At 27.7% G+C, this 19,962-nt stretch overlaps 2 protein-coding genes across 2 annotated transcripts; one reads left to right on the top strand and one right to left on the bottom strand.

The window, feature by feature from the left end:
* The first annotated feature begins 808 nt into the window (after positions 1 to 808).
* On the top strand, positions 809 to 2,324 carry LOC114939406 (uncharacterized). The gene is made up of 3 exons (XM_029313702.2): positions 809 to 845; positions 910 to 1,051; positions 1,842 to 2,324. The coding sequence occupies exons 1-3, from the start codon at positions 809 to 811 to the stop codon at positions 2,065 to 2,067; spliced, it is 405 nt and encodes a 134-aa protein (XP_029169535.1). The 3' UTR covers positions 2,068 to 2,324.
* A 2,777-nt stretch (positions 2,325 to 5,101) lies between these two features.
* LOC114939407 (uncharacterized) lies at positions 5,102 to 19,954 on the bottom strand. Its single transcript, XM_029313704.2, has 5 exons — positions 19,256 to 19,954; positions 14,418 to 14,576; positions 12,564 to 12,755; positions 11,774 to 11,910; positions 5,102 to 9,502 (listed from the first exon to the last, which is right to left on the bottom strand). The coding sequence occupies exons 2-5, from the start codon at positions 14,544 to 14,546 to the stop codon at positions 9,349 to 9,351; spliced, it is 612 nt and encodes a 203-aa protein (XP_029169537.2). The 5' UTR covers positions 14,547 to 14,576; positions 19,256 to 19,954; the 3' UTR covers positions 5,102 to 9,348.
* Positions 19,955 to 19,962: the final 8 nt, after the last annotated feature.

Below are 19,962 nucleotides of genomic sequence, written 5' to 3' on the forward strand. Positions count from 1 at the left end.
TTTTTTCTCTCCACCTATTTCCTTCTTTTTATTTCTATATATTTTTATACACTTATGTCTTGTATTATTTATTTTTCTATTTTTTTCTTTTCTTACATACATATATACACAGTAGAAAAATTTGCACTTTCTTGCTAAAAACGGTCCCCGTTAAAATTTTTGTGTTAAATATTTAACACAATTATATGTTAATTTAATATATTACTGTTCTGTTAATTGAACTTAAATGTTAAATTATTAAAACAACTGAAAAAATGTAAAAATAACAATGTGCACCAATTTTTCATTTTACACAATAAATATTTTTTCTGCTTTATTAGCGACAAAATTTATCTGTTAAAATTTACAGAAAAAATTTTGATTTTCTATTTTATAATATAAGTCGGGATAATAACATCTAAAATTAACATATTTTTTGTCAAATTTTACATTAAAAGTATGTTAATTTTACACAAAATTAATTTTAAATTATTTGAAGTTTTGCATTTATTTTGTGTTAAAATATTAACACAATATTTGTGTCTCCATTTAACACAAAAATTTCTGTGGACCGTTTGGGACATGTGGTATCTGTCAAATTTAACAGAAATTTTTCAACTGTGTAGTGACTATTTAAAAAATTGTATTTTTAAATCAAAACTGCGAACAGACGTGATGTTAGCTAAATACGCGATATATTTCGATATTCTATTTATTAAATATATTTTTTATTTACCTAGCCTATTTACGAAATGTCAATTACTGTTCACTATTAATATTTATCGAATTCAATGGACAGGATAAAAAAACGTATTCGAATAAAGGAGAAATGAATGTGACCGATTCCGTCCACGATATTTTGTCAGGTGAGTCGAATGAGGGTTCTTGGAGCAACACGAGAACAATGACCTGCCTCCAATTGCACCTTAGGACGCCAACCGATCTCCTTATCCTTACACGTTGCCGGAGGAATCGCTGTCGCGATTATCATTCTGACCTGCTGCTGCACTTTACTCGTGAGGCACAAATGTGCGAGGATCGCCGATAAGATTACAGGGAGAAGGAAAAAAGAGTCAGTATCTGAAACGCATTCCAGATGCATTTGTCCCTCGAATTCCGAGATTCGAAGGAATGCGCGAAATATGCACAGAAAAATTTGTGTTAATAGATGACCCAAAACGGTCTACAGAAATTTTTGTGTTATTTTAACATAATGTAGATGTGTTAAATGGAGACACAAATATTGTGTTAAGTGTTAATGTATTTTAACACAATAAATGCAAATTGGAAGTAATTTGAAATAAATTTTGTGTAAAATTAACTAACTAGTTAATCAGGGTGTCTACACAGAGAGAATTTTCTTTATTAAGATTTGCTACAATAAAAATAGTAATATTTATCACAATAAAATATAAAATATGTTCGATGAATTTTACTATGTACATAGTAAAACTTAGTATATATAATGTGTTAATATTTTAATACAAAATAAATGCAAAACTTCAACTAATTAAAAATAAATTTTGTATAAAATTAACAAAAAATATGTTAATTTTAGATTTTATCATCCCCACTTATAAAATAGAAAATCAACAGTTTTTTCTGTAAATTTTAACAGATAAATCTTGTCACTAATAAAGCAGATATTTATTGTGTAAAATTAAAAATAGACACATTGTGTTATTTTTACATTTTTTACAGTTGTTTTAATAATTTAACATTAAGTTTAATTAACAGAACAGTAATATGTTAAATTAGCACATGAATGTATATTAAATATTTAACACAAAAATTTTAACGGGGACCGTTTTTGACACAAGAAAACACAAATTTTCCTACTGTGTACATACGTGTATGTTCAGAAAGTATCCTCCCGATATCGAGGAAGGACGAGGAAGGAAACGAGTGAAAAAATGGCGGAAGAAGAAGAGGAGGACCATCTCGCCGGAATTGGTCCAGGATCAGGTGGAGGTCACCGCGCCGATTATCTCCAGGGAAGCGGAAAGATCGGAAAATGGATCGCCGACTCCCTGTTACAAGTGTTTCAGAAAGAAAAAAAAGCGAAGATCTAAGAGACAGATACGATAAATTCGAGAGAAAAAAATCGCGATCCATAAGTTAACATGGGTGAACATCTTTTAAAGGAAAAAAAATTTTTTTTTTTAAATCTCGATATAACAAAACGACGATTTTTCACTCTTCTTTTTTCTATTAGCGCTTCTCTTTTTCTAACCTCCCGTTTGAAGAAAAATGCAATCTATTTACATTGTAATCGCTGCGACAATTTTCGTTTGGAGAATTCGCGCCACGATAGACGTGAATCTCAGCGAATTAGAATATCTCGCGGCTCGACTCGATCCATTCGAGTGTCGGCGATTGATCGCCGCTCTTCATTACACGACTTACGATTTGCCGAAGAATCTGGCCGCGGCTGGTTTGCATCTTTCTTCCAGTCTGAACGATTCGTATAATTTAAATCTTCAAAAATTCTCCACTTATTATTAACGTTTTAATTAAATAATATTTAATTAAATTTAAATTTGTATTTATTTAATTTTTTTACTTTATTTAAATTTGCTTAAGTTTAAAATAATATTTAATTAAATTTAAAATTTAAATTTACATAAATATATAATTAAATATTTAATTAAATATTATTTAATATATTATATAACCAAATATTATTTAATAATGTTTAGTTAAAAAGAATAATAATAAATTAAATATTTAATTATGTAAATTTAAATATTAAATATTATTTATCAAAAATATCTAACGTTCGGTAATTTCCGTGAATGAAAGAGCGTAAGGTAGACGAGGAGATTTCGTGTCTGCGTCAATTGCTGCATTGGAACAGTTTTCCTGGGGAAGGTAGAGGAAAAACTCACGCGGCGATAGCGCATCGTCTTCGGCAACTGAATCGCAACGATCTCGCCGACTGGCTCGGCAAAACCGCTTTCAAACAGCTGGGAAAGGATTTGGACGATGCTATCGCGACGTCCTTCGAGGGTCTCGCCGACGAAGAAACGGAAACCAGCACGTCGGCATTTATTATAATATAATATTATTATTATAATAATATAATAAGATTTATTATATATTTATATACTATATATTACATATTATTATTATATATTATTATATTTATTATATAAAGATATTTATATTATTATTATAATAATATTATAGTAATATAATATAATTATAATACTATAATAATATTATTATTATTATATATATATATATTATAATACTATTATGTAATAATATATATATATATATTTTATATTATATAATATTATATATAATAATATAATATTATAATTATTATAATATTATAATATAAAATAATATAATAATAATATTATAATATAAAACAGAGCTCTGTGCAAAATATACTTCATGTACAGAATAATGAGAATTACTTCTTGTAAAATGTAAAGCAAAGTAAAGAAAGAAGTACACTTAACGTAGATAAAATGATTTATATGCGAAGATTACGGTTTAATTATCATACGTCACACGAGAGAAAGCTTTTTCTGCAAAATGTGCATACAAACATATCTAAAAATATAAATGTTTAAATCTCTACTCTCTTATATGTGCGATAAGCAAGTACTTGAAATATATTGCCTAGCTCTGTAATCTAATCTCTTTACCTTGACCCCTATTTATGTGTGCACTGTTTCTTTTTTTGACCAAAAGACTACCCAGACATCACGTCCTTGCCTAAAAGACGTTTAAAAAATTGATTTAAAGACGATCTTATCGTTAATTAGACATTTTTAAGATGTCTTCTGGCCTTTTTGTGCTATCTGGGATACTCTGATATTTACCTTTCATCCATAAAAATCTCATTAAGGCAAGATAAGAGAGATTATGCTCTTTGAAAGTATTATAGAATTATGTTTTTAAAGTAATTTTTTTGATAAAAAAGGATTTGACAATCTTATCTGTTCTTTCGAGATTCCGAATTTATTAAAAGAATGCATTAAGTATTTTTGGTCTTATTTTCAATTTTTTTATCTCATTATATATGTATATTCCAACAAAATATAAGATTAAAAAGACGTTAATTACGTGAGCTCGTCCCATTTTACTCTTGCAGCTTGTTTACAACAACTGAAACTATCGAATGGACTCGAGAGGAAGATGCTTGGTTTTTGATCGATTCAGTTCTTATAGCGTTCGTGCTGGGACTGTTAGGAACATTGTTCGTTTTAATTATCGCCATTATTACACACACCATCAAGAGCAATAAAAATTAAATGTCGCGTGTATATTCCTCTCGAGAGATTTAAGATTGTACAATATAAAAATGTTATGTTAAAAAGACAAATAAATTGAAAAAAAATGTTAACATGTTTTCTGAAGTTTTTTCAGCCTTTATGTTATTAAAATTGTCTTTTTTTGTACATGTATTTGATAGATAATAATATTTCAATTATTCTAGTCTATTAAATTTTTATTATAATATAATAATATTTTTATATTATTATATTATAATATTATTATATAATAATATATATATATATATTATTATATATAATATATATAATATTATATACATATATATATATGTATATATATATTATATATGTATATGTATATAATATATTATATATTATATCATATATATAATATTATTATATATTATAATATTATAATATAATATTAATTTCCTATTAATTTCTTATCAAATTTCATTTAAAGAAATCTTGAAAATAAATAGCAATGAAAAACTGATTTTTTCATATTATAATTCTTCTGATGACATATCTTTCTTCTACGTATACATAAATTTTTCTTATTAAAAAATGAACAGAATTGATTTTAATATTGCAATGTAAAACGAATATAATACTGGGCTAATAAGAATTAAATGCAAGAAATTTTAATTATCCAAATAATATATTTCGATCTCATTTTGGACAAATCATTAATAACTGTCGAGAGTCTAAGAATTAAAAAAATAATACCTATAAAATTAAATGCAGATCAAGTTATAAGATTACGCATCAAAATATAAATATATATATATATATATATATATGTATTCTGATTTTCAAAGATTCTTAATAATTATACCAACTGTTAGGAAATGAAATTCAAAAACAATAACTTAAAATAATTTGCAATTTTTATTAAAATTGTCTTTTATTATTTAATAAATAACATTTTTGATCCACAGAATTAGAATTGATCTCCATACAAGATTTTCAGGAAAGTTCATTTTAGATAAGAAGTTGTCGGAAATGTTATTCATTAAAACGACGAAAACAGTCTTAATCTTCAAAATGATATGAATGGTTACATCATGCATATTTAACGATATTACGGAAAATTTATCTAAAATTTAAAATCTCCGCTCTTGTTACGTCATTCCTCTCTTTATGTTATTAACGGTTATCTCTCATCTCTATAATTGTGTATTTTATTTACTCATAACATCACATTTTTAACGTAACAAACACATATTTATAATTTATAATTATAATTATATATTAATCTATTTTTTTATTATCTTTATTTTGTTTTTATATGTATATATTTTTCGTTCTTTTATAATGTAAAATGTATTCTTTTAATTTTCTAGTGTATTTTTAATGAAAATCTTTTTGTATATAATGTTCGACTATTTAAAAATGGTTTCAAACTATATTGTGAATTAAAATAGATAAGTTAAATTAAAGGTTTTTGGTTGTCAAAACGCATGATTTTTCAATTTTGCGTATATACTTTTCTATACGTAATTTTATAATTCGATCTGCATTTTACTGTGATATTTTTATTTTTTTAATAGTTGTCGAAAATGGGACGATGTATATGTACTATTTAAAAAAAAAAAAAAATATATATATATATATATAGATAATTGAAGGCAATTTTTTGCCCCTCTGGCTTTTTTTATTAGTCATCATATCTCTTTTCTTTACTGAATAATTTCTACCTAAGGCATTTAGAAAAAAAGAGATTAATATAGATGAGCAACACTTTCGGTGAACCACCTTGTATATTTGTTGTGTAAAATTCTTAAAACACAACACGTACAATATATATATTTACATGCAAAATGTCACATATGATAAATCTTCCATATGATAGGATTGTTTTTTGCAAACATCAAAGCCGACTTAAGTTTAATTATGTAAAAATAGCGGGAGGATACAATTAAATCCTAATCACTCTTATTATATACCTAAGCGCTAAAATGGAAAATTATTCATATGAACAATTATATATAAATGATGATTTCAATTCGCGTACGAATCACAACGGTACATTTTACTCGATAATAATATCAATAATAATAATAATTATTATTATTATAATAATAATTAATCAAATATATTAATGATAATGACTACGTGACAATGACCATGGCAATGACAATGAAATATAATGACAAAACGCTATAATAATTAATTATGATGATAGTGCTATCGCTATACATATTATAGTGATAATAGACTAAATTGATGTATGACTTTACGGCTTCGAGACGCGCGTAAAATTGTGACTGACAAAAAAATTCATCGCAATCTAATTTAACAAGACTATACTTGTATGACAATAACGCGTATTCGCGTGAAACTTATAGTTAACTAATATACATATAACTATAGTCACATTTGATTTGCCGAAAATGCACAACTAACGTTTTTTTAGCATAGCCGTTATTTGTTAGTTTGGCTGATTCTGCTTAGGCCTATCACATTATCATATGCTTCCTAGATAAGATCCATATGTTTGTGGAAAATTACTTATACATATTCCGTATTTTCTAAACAGACATGTGAGCGAAACATTAACTCGCTCTTGATTGGCCAAAGATAAATATAATTTACAATTAAAAATAAAATCGGAATTGATGGCCGATGTATTAAAAATTATAAATGTGCAATTATTGGTCCATTAAGGGGATGCTGACCATGACTGTTTTATCGACTTTGAGTTCAAGGGCTTTTCTTTTTATTGGCTAGACAGATTAAAAAATCATCCACAATTAAAGTACTGATAATAATAAACGGAGAGCGCTGTAATTTCGTATAAAAAATTATAAAAGTTAAAAAATTACAGTTTTTTTATCGACCTTTTGTATCAGCTCGTAACAATACTTATTTAATACAAAAGTTCTGCAGTTTATTTGTGCACAAAATATGGTGCTCCTAATAGAGATGACATGAAAAAATAATACAGAAGTAATAAAAATGAGATTAAAAGCCTATATTAAAAGATTCTTCAATTTGTATATTCATTAAAAATTGAACCTAACCAAACTTAAAATCGGTAAAACAGAACTACGGCAACGTCTTCTTAATAAAACGATCGCAAAGACGCTGCAACGATCGATTATTATTTACGTATTAAAATACAGGGTTTATTTTTTACGCAATTTTTGCGGACGGAACAATGTGAGCAAAATGCACGTTGCGATAGATGACATTACTGCTAAATAAAACATTAAAGTAACGTGTGTTATTAACTTAATAAAATAACAATGATAATAATATAATAATAAAATAACAGAAATAATAATCTTTCGAAAGATATATTTTATAAAAAATAATAGAATTATTGGAATTATAAAATAATATCTAACAATCATATGACAATGGTGTGCTATGTAGGAATGATAGTGATATATATAGCAGTAATAATAGTAGGAATTAATAATAGGAGTGATAATTTTTAGTACAGCAGTAGCAATAGTAATGGGATAATAAAAATAATAATAGTAACAAAAGGTAGTATAGTTATAGCGAAAACAGTGTAATGATAATGTGATAATAATAATAATTGTGATAATTAATAACCGATATATCTTGTGCTTGATTGGAAGAGAATGTTGATAAAAGAATAAATTAATGACAATTTATAATTAATCAGAAGAAAATCGCACGCAATATGAATTTACACAACCATGTACGTTTTATTTTCGCCGTACGATAATAAATATTATATTTTCTGAATATTTCAATGTATAATATAATATGTGTTTTTCATATATGCACCACTGAAAAAAAAACTATTGAGAATTCAAATAAATATTCATTTAAATAACTGTATTTACATATTTATTTGAAGCAAATTAATATTCATCTATTTTGAAAAAGAATTTCTTGTATCAAATAAATCTTTTCACGGTAAATCAATATTATTAGTTTCAAATGAATAATGTATAAAAGAATATTGAAATTAGTATTTATTTGAATAATTAAATAATTTTTTTCAGCGTATATGTACAGTGAACACATGTATCTATACCTGAATACACATTATATTGCAATGAAAAGAGACTAGACAGAAATAAAAAAAGAATAAAATAACAAAATATAATAAAAATGTAACAAATCTTTCGCTGTATTTTTAATTAGAAGTATACGCCTTATTAACTTGAATGACTTTTCATTTTTCAATATATACATATAGGCTAGTTTTAGACAAATTGTAGACCAGAGATGGCAACTGTAAAAAAAATCCGAAAAAATTAGGAAGCGAAACAAGATTCACTCTTTAAGCGAAAATGCTTTTTTGTACTTTGAAAGATTCCATGTTTTAACAGAAATAACGTCGAAGACGCGATAAAAACACGAAGAGGCAATTTTTTGCGATTCTTTTAATCACATGATTTAATGATCGAGAATTATTTAAACCGCGAATAATTAAATCTAATGATTATACAATGTTGTAGAACGGTTGAAAAAAATTAATATAGAACAGAGCAGCAGAGAGAAGAGTAAAACAATTACGATGAATTCGAGTGCGACAAGAATATGCATATACTTTTGTGTGCACTGAAAAAAAATGTTAACTTGACTAAACCTTTCAACAGAATATTATTTTGTTAATTGAACAATATAAAAATATTTAAATAAAATGTAACATATTAATAATCAAACAAAACGTGTATTTGACTTAAATACTAATATATGTTCAATTAACAAAATAGTAATTTAGTTGAAAGATTTAGTCAAGTAAACACATTTTTTCAGCGTATATTTCTCGTTTCGTATATTACTTCTGATTTGTTTTCCCGACAAGATTGCAATGTATGATATAGATGTTAATCTTTTCCTGTCTCGTCTATATAGATTCCTGTTTCTCGTTTTCTCTTTCTATCCCGATATCTCGCGTCTCTTTTCATTGCGTGTATCCGTGGAATCGTGTTTGATCGTCTTCACGAGCGGAATTTTTCCAAACACCGTACAACGATCCACGAACGATTCATGGCGAAGATAATGAGCGAATCGTCGCGGATTGCTGATCCTTACGAAAGGCACTAATGTATGATAGTTTATCACAGAGTCTGTGTGTATACATATATGTAACACATGTCTCGACATTGTCGCTTAAGATCGAACTTCCTTAGATCCTGCGTTCTAGATCCTCGTGAAGTAGGCTGTTGTTGTTGGTTTCGTGGATCGATGCGGGCGACGACTCATCAGGTTGCTCGCCCCCGCTTAATTCTAATTGGCCGGTGCTGTCGCCGCTGCTGGAACCGCATTCACCGTCGACAAACCTGAAGAAACGATTTTTTTTGTTCAAACCCAGCAAACACAGTATATAAATGTTATATACTCAAGCATGTTACATGTAACGTATATGTTAGTTGTAATTTCCCACTCATAGATGTAACATTTTTAATATTACATATATTACATTGTAGTTATATTGTCATTATATCCCAAGATAGCACTGACTTATCAATACATTAATGTGCTATTTGGTATATAATTACAATATAACTACAATGTAATATATGTTATATTAAAATGTTACATCTATGAGAGGGAAATTACAAATAACATGGATGTTACATGTAACGTACACGTTATATTACCTGTTACATTCCGTTTTATTATAGCAATGTAACAGTTATATATCGGTGTTTGCTGGGAATATGTATACCCAGCAAACACAATATATAAATGTTGTATACTCAAGCATGTTACATGTAACGTATATGTTAGTTGTAATTTCTCACTCATAGATGTAACATTTTTAATATTACATATATTACATTGTAGTTATATTGTCATTATATCCCAAGATAGCACTGACTTATCAATACATCAATGTGCTATTTGGTATATAATTACAATGTAACTACAATGTAATATATGTTATATTAAAATGTTACATCTATGAGAGGGAAATTACAAATAACATGGATGTTACATGTAACGTACACGTTATATTACCTGTTACATTCCGTTTTATTATAGCAATGTAACAGTTATATATCGGTGTTTGCTGGGAATATGTATACCCAGCAAACACAGTATATAAATGTTGTATACTCAAGCATGTTACATGTAACGTATATGTTAGTTGTAATTTCTCACTCATAGATGTAACATTTTTAATATTACATATATTACATTGTAGTTATATTGTCATTATATCCCAAGATAGCACTGACTTATCAATACATCAATGTGCTATTTGGTATATAATTACAATATAACTACAATGTAATATATGTTATATTAAAATGTTACATCTATGAGTGGGAAATTACAACTAACATGGATGTTACATGTAACGTACACGTTATATTACCTTTTATATTCCGTTTTATTATAGCAATGTAACAATTATATATCGGTGTTTGCTGGGTATTAAGGGAATCCTAAACATCCTTAACTCTCAGTTACCTCTCTGGGTTACGTTAACCCATATAAAAAATGATTTTTTCGAAATTTTAGAAGATCACTTTTCATTTTTTCTCAAATATCTCGAGTCGTAGAAATCTGGTGACATTTGTACCGATATTCTTTTTACTGTCTGGCGTATCGATTGAAAATAATACTTCAAAATAGCTTCATTAGATCTAGAAATATAAACAAAAGAAGACTCTGGGTTACTCTAACCCATAAGTGGTAAAATAGGGTGGCCAAAAATGAGTGGTAACTGAGGGTTGGATGTTGAGAAGTCTAAATTGAGAAGTCTGTTGTTTCTTTCTTGTTTTATCGACAAAATGTAAGGTTAAATAAACTATAAATCTATTTTTTGGCTATACGGATTGTTTTTTACCTGAAATTAGAACACTTCGTTTTTTGTTAATATTAATACTTTAATTTGTACAGGAAAAAAGATTGTTTAGATCAATCTGTATATAGTCTCATATATCTTGGTTACAGAATTATGAATTCTAAGCATTCATAATTGTCAGATGCCGTTGAATTGTCGTAGCGAATTTTTAAAATTCGCAATATTTGTATAATAATACTTGAATATTAGAACGAATTGTTTATTTAAAAAAGACAATCATTTGTAAATGTTAAAAAAACTAAGATGTTTAAAAAACCGACAAAGACTATAGAATTATCAGTATATTTTAAGAAACAATCAAATTTTTGTTTCAAATACAATCGTATAAATTACATATTAGCATATATTGTAAAACGCGATAACATCTGACGTCAGTAATATGTGCTATATTTTTTAATATTTTTCAATAAAAATATAAATTAGTAAAAACTTTAATAATCCAATTTTATTTAATTCAATAATCCTAATACTTTATGAGAAAAAAATTCATGAATAATTTTTAAAAACTCCGAACAAATTTGCAAACATTCAGTTGAAGCCTCAGCTTTCATTTATTTATTTCTACTCGATTTTATTTCACTACAGTTTACAAAAAATTTGAATATGTCCAGTTTATCTTCTCATCTTTTTATTTATTTATTTTTATGTGACTTTTATATGCACATATATCACATAAATATTTGGCAACAATTTTTTTTCTGAAAAATATTGAAAAAAAACTTAGAACGGCACTCACGTGTACGGTTGTTCCTCGCCGCGCATCTCACATATGACATTCGTCAGTGCCATTATGTAATTTTTCGCCAGCGTGAGCGTTTCGATCTTGCTGAGCTTCCTCTCCATTTTCACGTGTGGTATTACCTCGCGTAATTGCTGGAAATTACACGATACGGGAGAAGTGAATCGAAGATCTATCAATTATTTATTATATTCTATATGGCGTGTATAAATTCGCGGTAAATATTATATTACCGGATTGCAATTTCTAATCGCGCAGGATGATTCCCCGCGAAGAGAGTTGATAGAATTTTAATGACGCGCTGTTATATGATCGGTCAATAGAAACGGACGGACTCTACATCGACTTGTCATCATTTATCTTCCGCACAACACAAATCGATTTCTCCGCACTTCGCTCTCTATCTTCGTTAACATTCAACGTCGATCAACAACTTTTCATCTAATAATACACGACGCTTGAGTCGACAAGCAGACTGTCTTCTTTTGATTATCAAAAGGATTTTAGGAGAGAATACTTTACAAAATTCATTCAAAAAATATATTTTTTTTATTTAGAATATAATTTTTTTTAAGTAAAATATTTTTTTAATAAAATATTTTTACTTAAAAAATTATATTTTAAAAAATATTTTACTTTTTTAATATAATATTTTTGCTTAAAAAATTATATTAAAAAAAAATATATATATATATATTTTTTAATAAAAATTACTCGGTTACGCGGAATTGCTTGTTACGATAAGATAAGAATGAATAGAATATTGTTTTCGTTTCGAGATTGTTACCTCGAAAGCATCGTTAAGCGAGTGCATTCTCATCCTCTCTCTCTCGTTGCTCTCGAGCCTCCTCAAGTTCCTCTCGCGCGCGGAAATTCCGCTTTTCCGTCTCCTCGTGGTCGGCGGTGCGCCGCCGCGGTTTCTCCTCTTTGCCTGCTTCGGACTCCTTTCGCTTCCGCTGCTGTCGCTGTCCTCGCCCATCTGTTTTTCACATTTTTCACATTCGACTTTTATGACAGATAATAGAATTTTTTCGAAATAACTATATAGGTGCTTTATACTTTAATCTTTATGATTTTTTTTAAGTATTTACATATTGTTATATTCTCGTGATATGAACAAGAATATCTCTATTTTTTTCAGAAAAAAACAATCGTTTTCGGAAACATTGAAACAGAGAAAACCACATGCTTGTTTATATTTTATTTTTTTTTAAATTTTGTACTAATATGTATAATATAGGATATTTGTAATATATACTATATAATATGTAACATTATGATGACGTAATATCGCAAAATACATAATATAATATTTTCATGCATATGCAACTTTAAATAAGCATACTGAAAAAATTGTTAACTTGACTAAACCTTTCAACTTTCAAAAACATTTTATTAATTGAACATATAAAAGTATTTAAATTAAATATAATTACTATAATATATGTACAATATATGTATATAAATATAGGCTATATTGTATATATAAATAACTATAATATATAAAAATATATATTAAATCTAACAAAATAGTCATTTAATTAAAAGACTTAGTCAACAAATTTTTTTAGTGTAATAATTTATTTGTCACGCATTAAAAAAAATAACAATATATATCTTAAAAAAACTGAATATATTTTTCAAAAGACATTCACAAACTCGCCTTAATTCGAATAAAATATTGATGCAAGTAAAAGAGCAATTATATTAATACTAAACTCGCGATGACGTATTACATAATAGCTTTTCTTCCTAATCTAATCTAAATAAGGAGATTTTGTCACGCTATTTTTTGCAAGAAATACATATATGTATACATATACTTGATCCCCTCCTTCTCATGCATAACGCACTTCGCAGATATTTGTCAGAGCGATAACACTCGATAGATAAAATGTCAGTAATTTCTTTTGCCGCTGCATAACGACGATAAAAGGATTATTTATTTCAATCTTCGTCGATAATGAGGTGTCCCGCGCGGTTTCTGGATCTGATTTGTGTTATCTATTCATCGTGTTATCAGTTCGCATCGACGTAATTAAATAATTTTGTTACCTCATTATAAATGCATGATTTGTATGAAAATATGCATGAAAAAATGCGATTATGGTAAATATGAGGAAGTAAAAAAAAATACATGTCCCTTTTTCACAAATTAAATAAACAAACTGTCTTTAAATTCTTCCCTAATTATGTTGATTTCTTGAATCTCCTCTAATTAGTTTCAAAATAATTGCAAAAGGCTTAAAAAAAAATTGTTCAGTCGTAACAAATTTGTTTTTAAATTTTTGAGTTATTTTGATTTCTTAAATTCTTCTCTAATTAATTTCAAAATAATTAAAGAAGAATTTAAAACAAATTTGTGCGCCTGAATCTTGTTAATCCTTTTTATACCAGATTTTGCGTTTATATGTCGGAACCTGTTCAATTTATTATAAATAATTTTTTATTATAATTAAAATTTTTTTTAATCAGAGAAGAATTAAAATTAATCCTTTTTATACCTAATGTAGCATTTATATATTAGAATTAGGCTGTGTAATTTTTAATTATAAATAAAATTTGTTTAAAAGTCCTGTCGAGTGAGATCGCCAAAGTTTAATAAAAAAAAAAAAAATAGAGAAAAGAGAGAATGAGATACCTCCGCGCCGACATGATGGCGACTACGTTTCCCGGTAAGCGAGTCGACGGAAGCGTCGTCCAGGTCGATGTACATTTCCCGATCACCGCAGTCTTGGTCGCTACCCGATAGCCTATCCAGGCTTCGCATTATTCTGATCAAAATCACAGCTCGGTCCTTCTGTAAAATATATCGCATCATCTTCAAGAAATCTATACTACAGTTGCAGTGCAAGGCACTTTCCATGCAGCACGAAATATTTTTAAAATCTTTTAAAAATATTTCTTAAAAGATAAAATAATTCTCGAAAATATTTCTAAAATGTTTCTATATCCCCTTTGTCATGTTTAAAAAATATTTTTAGAAATATTTTTGAATATAAATTTAAACTAATATTTCAAAAATATTTATCAAATATTTAAGAAAATATTATCTGAGCAATAAAGAAGAACATTTTTTTAAATATTTTTAAAAGTTTGTCAAAATATTTGTCTAAAATATGTTATTACAAAAAGTTTTTAATTTGTTTTAAAATATTCCTTAAACTATTTTAAAATGTTTTATACAATATTTTATAGAAATATTTAGAAATATTTTTTGAAAACGTTCATAATATTTTGTGCTGTATGGATTCTCTCCTATGCGAAATATGTATATGTACACTGAAAAAAGATTTGTTAATTTGATTAAACCTTTTAACTAAATTACTATTTTTTAAATTGAACATATACCTATTAGTATTTAAGGGGATGCTGACCAAATATGTTTTATCGATCGAAAAAGTGAGATTAGATTCGACTATAAATCTATTTATTGGCTATATGGATTGTTTATTGAAATTATGAGCCCCCTCCCTTTTGTTAATATTAGTACTTTAATTGTGCAAAAGGATTTATCAATCTGTATAGTCAAAAATATAAGTACTTGAACTTGTAAAATTTCATAAAATTATGAGTTCAAGTACTTATATTTTGATTGACTATACAGATTGATAAATTCTTTAGCACAATTAAAGTATTAATATTAACAAATGGAGGAAGGTTCATCATTTCAAGTAATAAACAATCCGTGTAGTCCAATAAATAGATTTATAGTCGAATTTAACCTCAATTTTTCGATCGATAAAACAGATTTGGCCAGCATCTCCTAAAGTCAAATATACACTTTGTTAGATTTAATATATTATATTTAATTTAAATATTTTTTATGTTCAATTAACAAAATATTTATATATAATTGGAAAGTTTAGTCAAGTCAACACATTTTTTTTAGTGTACATGTAATGCGATGTTTTTTTCTATTCTTTATATAAATAAAAGAGAACAGATATATGGAAATTTATAATAACTTATTAAGAATATATTCTTTTTTAATAGCTTCTTGTATACTGAAAAAAAATTTGTTAACTTTTGACTAAACCTTTCAATTAAATTGCTGTTTTGTTAATTAAACATTAATATTAGTACTTAAGTCAAATATACGTTTTTTTAGATTTAATATGTTATATTTAATTAAAATATTTTTATATATTTAATTAACAAAATAATATTTGGTTGAAAGATTTAATCAAGTTAACAAATTTTTTCAATTTTTCTCTCGATGAAAAAGAAAGAATTAATTTCTTATAAGAGCTGATATAAATTTGCATATCTGTTCTCTTTTATTTATAGAAAGAGTAGAAAAATATCGTGTTTTCTAATCTTTTTATTAAAAAATCGCGTTTTTTAATCTTTCTATAAATAACAGAGGACAGATATACAAATTTATATAATAACTAATTAAATATATATTCATTATTTTTAACAATTTCTTAGATCATTTTCTTTTTCTTTTTCTTCGAAAGAGAAAGAAACAATATAAGAAGGCTTTAAAAGAATGAGTATTCTTAATAAAAAGTAATTTATAATATTCTGCATATATAAATAAATTTATCCAATAAAAAAAAAACAAGTATCAAATTATGCCTGAAGCGTTTTGCTAAAGATATCGAAGATACAATTTTATGCAAGATTGAAACAATGCTTCAATAAATAATATTATTATAAAATCATTAAAAAAAAGTCAAATTGACATAACCTTAAGACTGAAAAATATTTAATAAGGAAAAGTGAATTGCTGCATCAGCGATATTTCTGCTGAACCATGTTAAAAAAAATGCGTAACGCAATTGTGTTGGCATTCAGTCGAAAGCAACGAAGAAAGAATTTCGGAGTCATCGGTTATACGTCATTATACTGACGCCGATATTAATAGCATAATCTTTCTCAATGATTCTGAAATACTGTCAGATTATAAATCTCATGACTAATACAGTTTTTCGAAAAAAATCGGGAATTCTGTTGACACAAGTCTACGAGATTAGAAGAGAGAGAGAGAGAGAAGGAAAGATCGACACGCGTACAAATAAAGATAATCGAATCTTGTTTTTCTTGCTTCGCTCTTCAATGTCAAAAAACTCCCCACTATGCATGTTAAAATTTCCGACTGTCAGACGCACGACTGATTTGATTTAAACTGGAAATGAAACGCGAAACTTCTCCGCATAACGTTTTTGCTCTGCTCTACTACTTTCTCCTACTGTGGCGCTTCAAATATTTACGATTTTGTCAAATTGTCGACGTACAAACAGAATTGCATAATGCTTGATATTATTGGGAACTTTCAATTTTTTTTTGTTGACTCTTAGTCTGAAATATATTTAAAAACATGTTGTTTTTTTCTATTTTAATACTTTCAAAAGGTAATTTTCGATGTGTGTGTGGCTAACTTATACATGCGAAATATTTATATTCTTATTATGGCAATAAATTTTTTGTAGATTCTCTTATATTGAATTATGCTGAAAGAAGGATAAAACCTGTATTTTTTTCTATTTTAATATTGTCTGAAAGTAATTTTCGGTGTGTATAACTCAATTATACATGCAAAACACTTTAGTATGTCAATTTTTCAAACTTTTATCTTGAAAGATTACTGTGATTCAACGATGAGTGAATTTTTTGTAGGCTCTTTTTTTGCAAAATATGCTAAAAAGAATAAAACTTTTATATGTGTTTTATTCTATTTTTTATATTTTAATACAATTTCTTTTATATATTTTATTTTATTTTTTATTTTAATTATTTTATGTTATCTTTTGCTAAAAATATTTTCGATGTCTGAGGCTCAATTATACACGCGATATTTAAATTCGTATGTCATTTTCGAATTAACTTTTTATACATGAAATTTACGTAAAGATACTCGTAAAATAAAAATAAAGGACGATTTTAACAGATGTGTTATTTGTTTAAAATCATTATTTAAAAACCGCCAAGGGAATGCACAGTCAGTAGTAAAAATTTGCAGTGTCAAATCTATATTCGGATTCGTAAACTCGTACTTTTGTTAACGTCCGCATATTATATTGCTAACGAGCATGACAAATTAACTTATACTTAAACGAGAAGTGGCGAAATATCGAATATTTTATTTTCTTTGCCACGCATATCGACAAAAAATGCAATTCACATGACAAATTTTCATATTGAAATATTCTTGAAAACATGTGCGTTACGTTATCAAAAGTTTTTTATTTTTTAACAGCGCAGTCGATATAATATGACGCCACCGTAAGAAATGATCGTATAAATACGTATATTATTATATCTTTTATATTTTTATTTTTTATATTATATGTTTATTATTTATATTTTTTAACTATGTTTATATATATGTTTTATTTTTTATACATTATATATATTTTTTAATTTTGTATTTTTTAATTTATATGTTTTTTAATTTTTATTTGATATATTTTTAATTTTAAATTTTAATATATTTTTTAATTTTAATTTTAATTTTAATATTTTAATATTATTTTATACATATTTTTTATTTTTATATATAATATTTCATATATTCCATATACATTATTTATTAATATATATTTTATTATATATATTTTTTATTATATACATAATCTGTCATAATACTGTGACGTAAACTATTGTAAGAATTTCAGGCCTTATCAAAATTTTTTGTTACGGAAAACAGATCTCAAAAACAGGCGCGCCATTTTGATTGTTATTTATATTCGTATTTATCAAGGATTAATTTACTTTTATTATTATCAGCACATGCGATATAAGCACTCGGAGAACACTTGACGGAGTGCGATGAGAAAAGAGAAACTTATCAGCTAAAGTGTCAAGGGCGACGTGTAAACAGCTGTATCGAAAAAGCCGAATTTGAATTCCGAAATTTTCCCAATAATTACGTACATTTCTCGCGAGCGCGTTTAATATAAATAAAGGAAAAAAACGAGCGTGTGCATATAATCGAACGATCTCCGATAAGTAATTAACGCTGCACACGATGATAACCTTCGATTGCCACGTTGTAATTTATCGTGTCCGTCGTGTTGCTATCGAAGTCATTTCTCTCTTTCAAGTTTTCTCTAATATCTAAAATTTTTAATCTCCAACGTTATCGGAAAGGGACACAAAAATTCTCCCCTCTCTCGAATTTATTTACATCACATTAGAATTTTGCAGAGAGAAATTTATTTTCATCGAGTATTCTGTTAAAAATATATAAATTAAAAGTATATGACAAATATATAAATTAAAAATATAAAAAATATATAAATTAAAACTAAACAAAAAATTGGAAGAATACTTTTTTTAAATCCAACATTCCTGGAGAAATCTAATATTCCTGAAGCGGAGTATCGTGAAAAAAACATTGCAGTTCCGGTTGGCAAATTCCCTGCATTCCGAGGGCGAGAAAACATGCTCGCTCGTCGCTATTCGATATATTTGCTCCGCAAAAGAGAGTCTGTCTCTCTTTCTCTCTCATGGAAATTACTAGGTATTTACCTCGTCGGCCGATTATTCTCCATCAGTCGTGTCTCGTGCGCGTTAGAGAAGCGATGAGAGAAGTGCGTGCAGCAACGTCAGCGCGAACTCTTTTCGCGTTTCTTACACTTTTCCTTTCGCACTCTCGACACTTATTCAAATCCTGGCCACTGAAATCCACTACTCGATCTTTTTTCTCGCGACGAATATATTTATTATTTATTATTACAATAAAAAATCCCTATTGAGAGCTCGAAAGTCGATTCCTATAAGGGAACTCAGAAGAGAAAGTGCAGGGATTCACCCGGAGCACACTCGTTATTTCGCACCTGGGGAAAAATTGTCGAAAAAAAGACGAAAAGGGAAAATGCAAAGGGAACAACCTTATCAGCCCGTGTACAACGCCGATACGGTCAGGGCCGGCCGAGCGCCCGATGCGGACTGACTATAACTGTAAACGATCACTTGTCGGCCCCACCGGCTTCCCTCTTCGGGGGACTCCCGCCACTCGCGCAAATAAATATATACATCTCTCGCGACGAGACAACGTGCCACGGTGCTTATACCGAAGCCGCCTCTCGCCAGTCGGCTCCCACCAAACCAGTTTCTGCTCCAGAACCGCTCTTCCACCTGCTCTGTCTCTCTTTCTTTCCCTCTCTTCCTTCTTCTCGCTCCGAAAATTCGGCGCCCGGCCGATTACCCGACCGAAAAATGAAAAAATATCTTCC

Source organism: Nylanderia fulva, unplaced genomic scaffold, assembly GCF_048542155.1.
Source record: "Nylanderia fulva isolate GAGA-0341 unplaced genomic scaffold, ASM4854215v1 Scaffold32, whole genome shotgun sequence".
NCBI lineage: Eukaryota > Metazoa > Arthropoda > Insecta > Hymenoptera > Formicidae > Nylanderia > Nylanderia fulva.

Bases quoted from the DNA above. Each gene is read 5' to 3' on its own strand.
- LOC114939406 (XM_029313702.2), top strand. From the start codon at position 809: ATGAATGTGACCGATTCCGTCCACGATATTTTGTCAG. The intron at 846-909 runs GTGAGTCGAATG...ATTGCACCTTAG, and splicing joins CGTCCACGATATTTTGTCAG to GACGCCAACCGATCTCCTTA. The intron at 1,052-1,841 runs GTCAGTATCTGA...GTGTATGTTCAG, and splicing joins ACAGGGAGAAGGAAAAAAGA to AAAGTATCCTCCCGATATCG.
- LOC114939407 (XM_029313704.2), bottom strand. From the start codon at position 14,546: ATGCGAAGCCTGGATAGGCTATCGGGTAGCGACCAAGACTGCGGTGAT. The intron at 11,911-12,563 runs GTAACAATCTCG...TGTAATTTCCAG, and splicing joins CGCTTAACGATGCTTTCGAG to CAATTACGCGAGGTAATACC. The intron at 9,503-11,773 runs GTGAGTGCCGTT...TCGTTTCTTCAG, and splicing joins GGCGAGGAACAACCGTACAC to GTTTGTCGACGGTGAATGCG.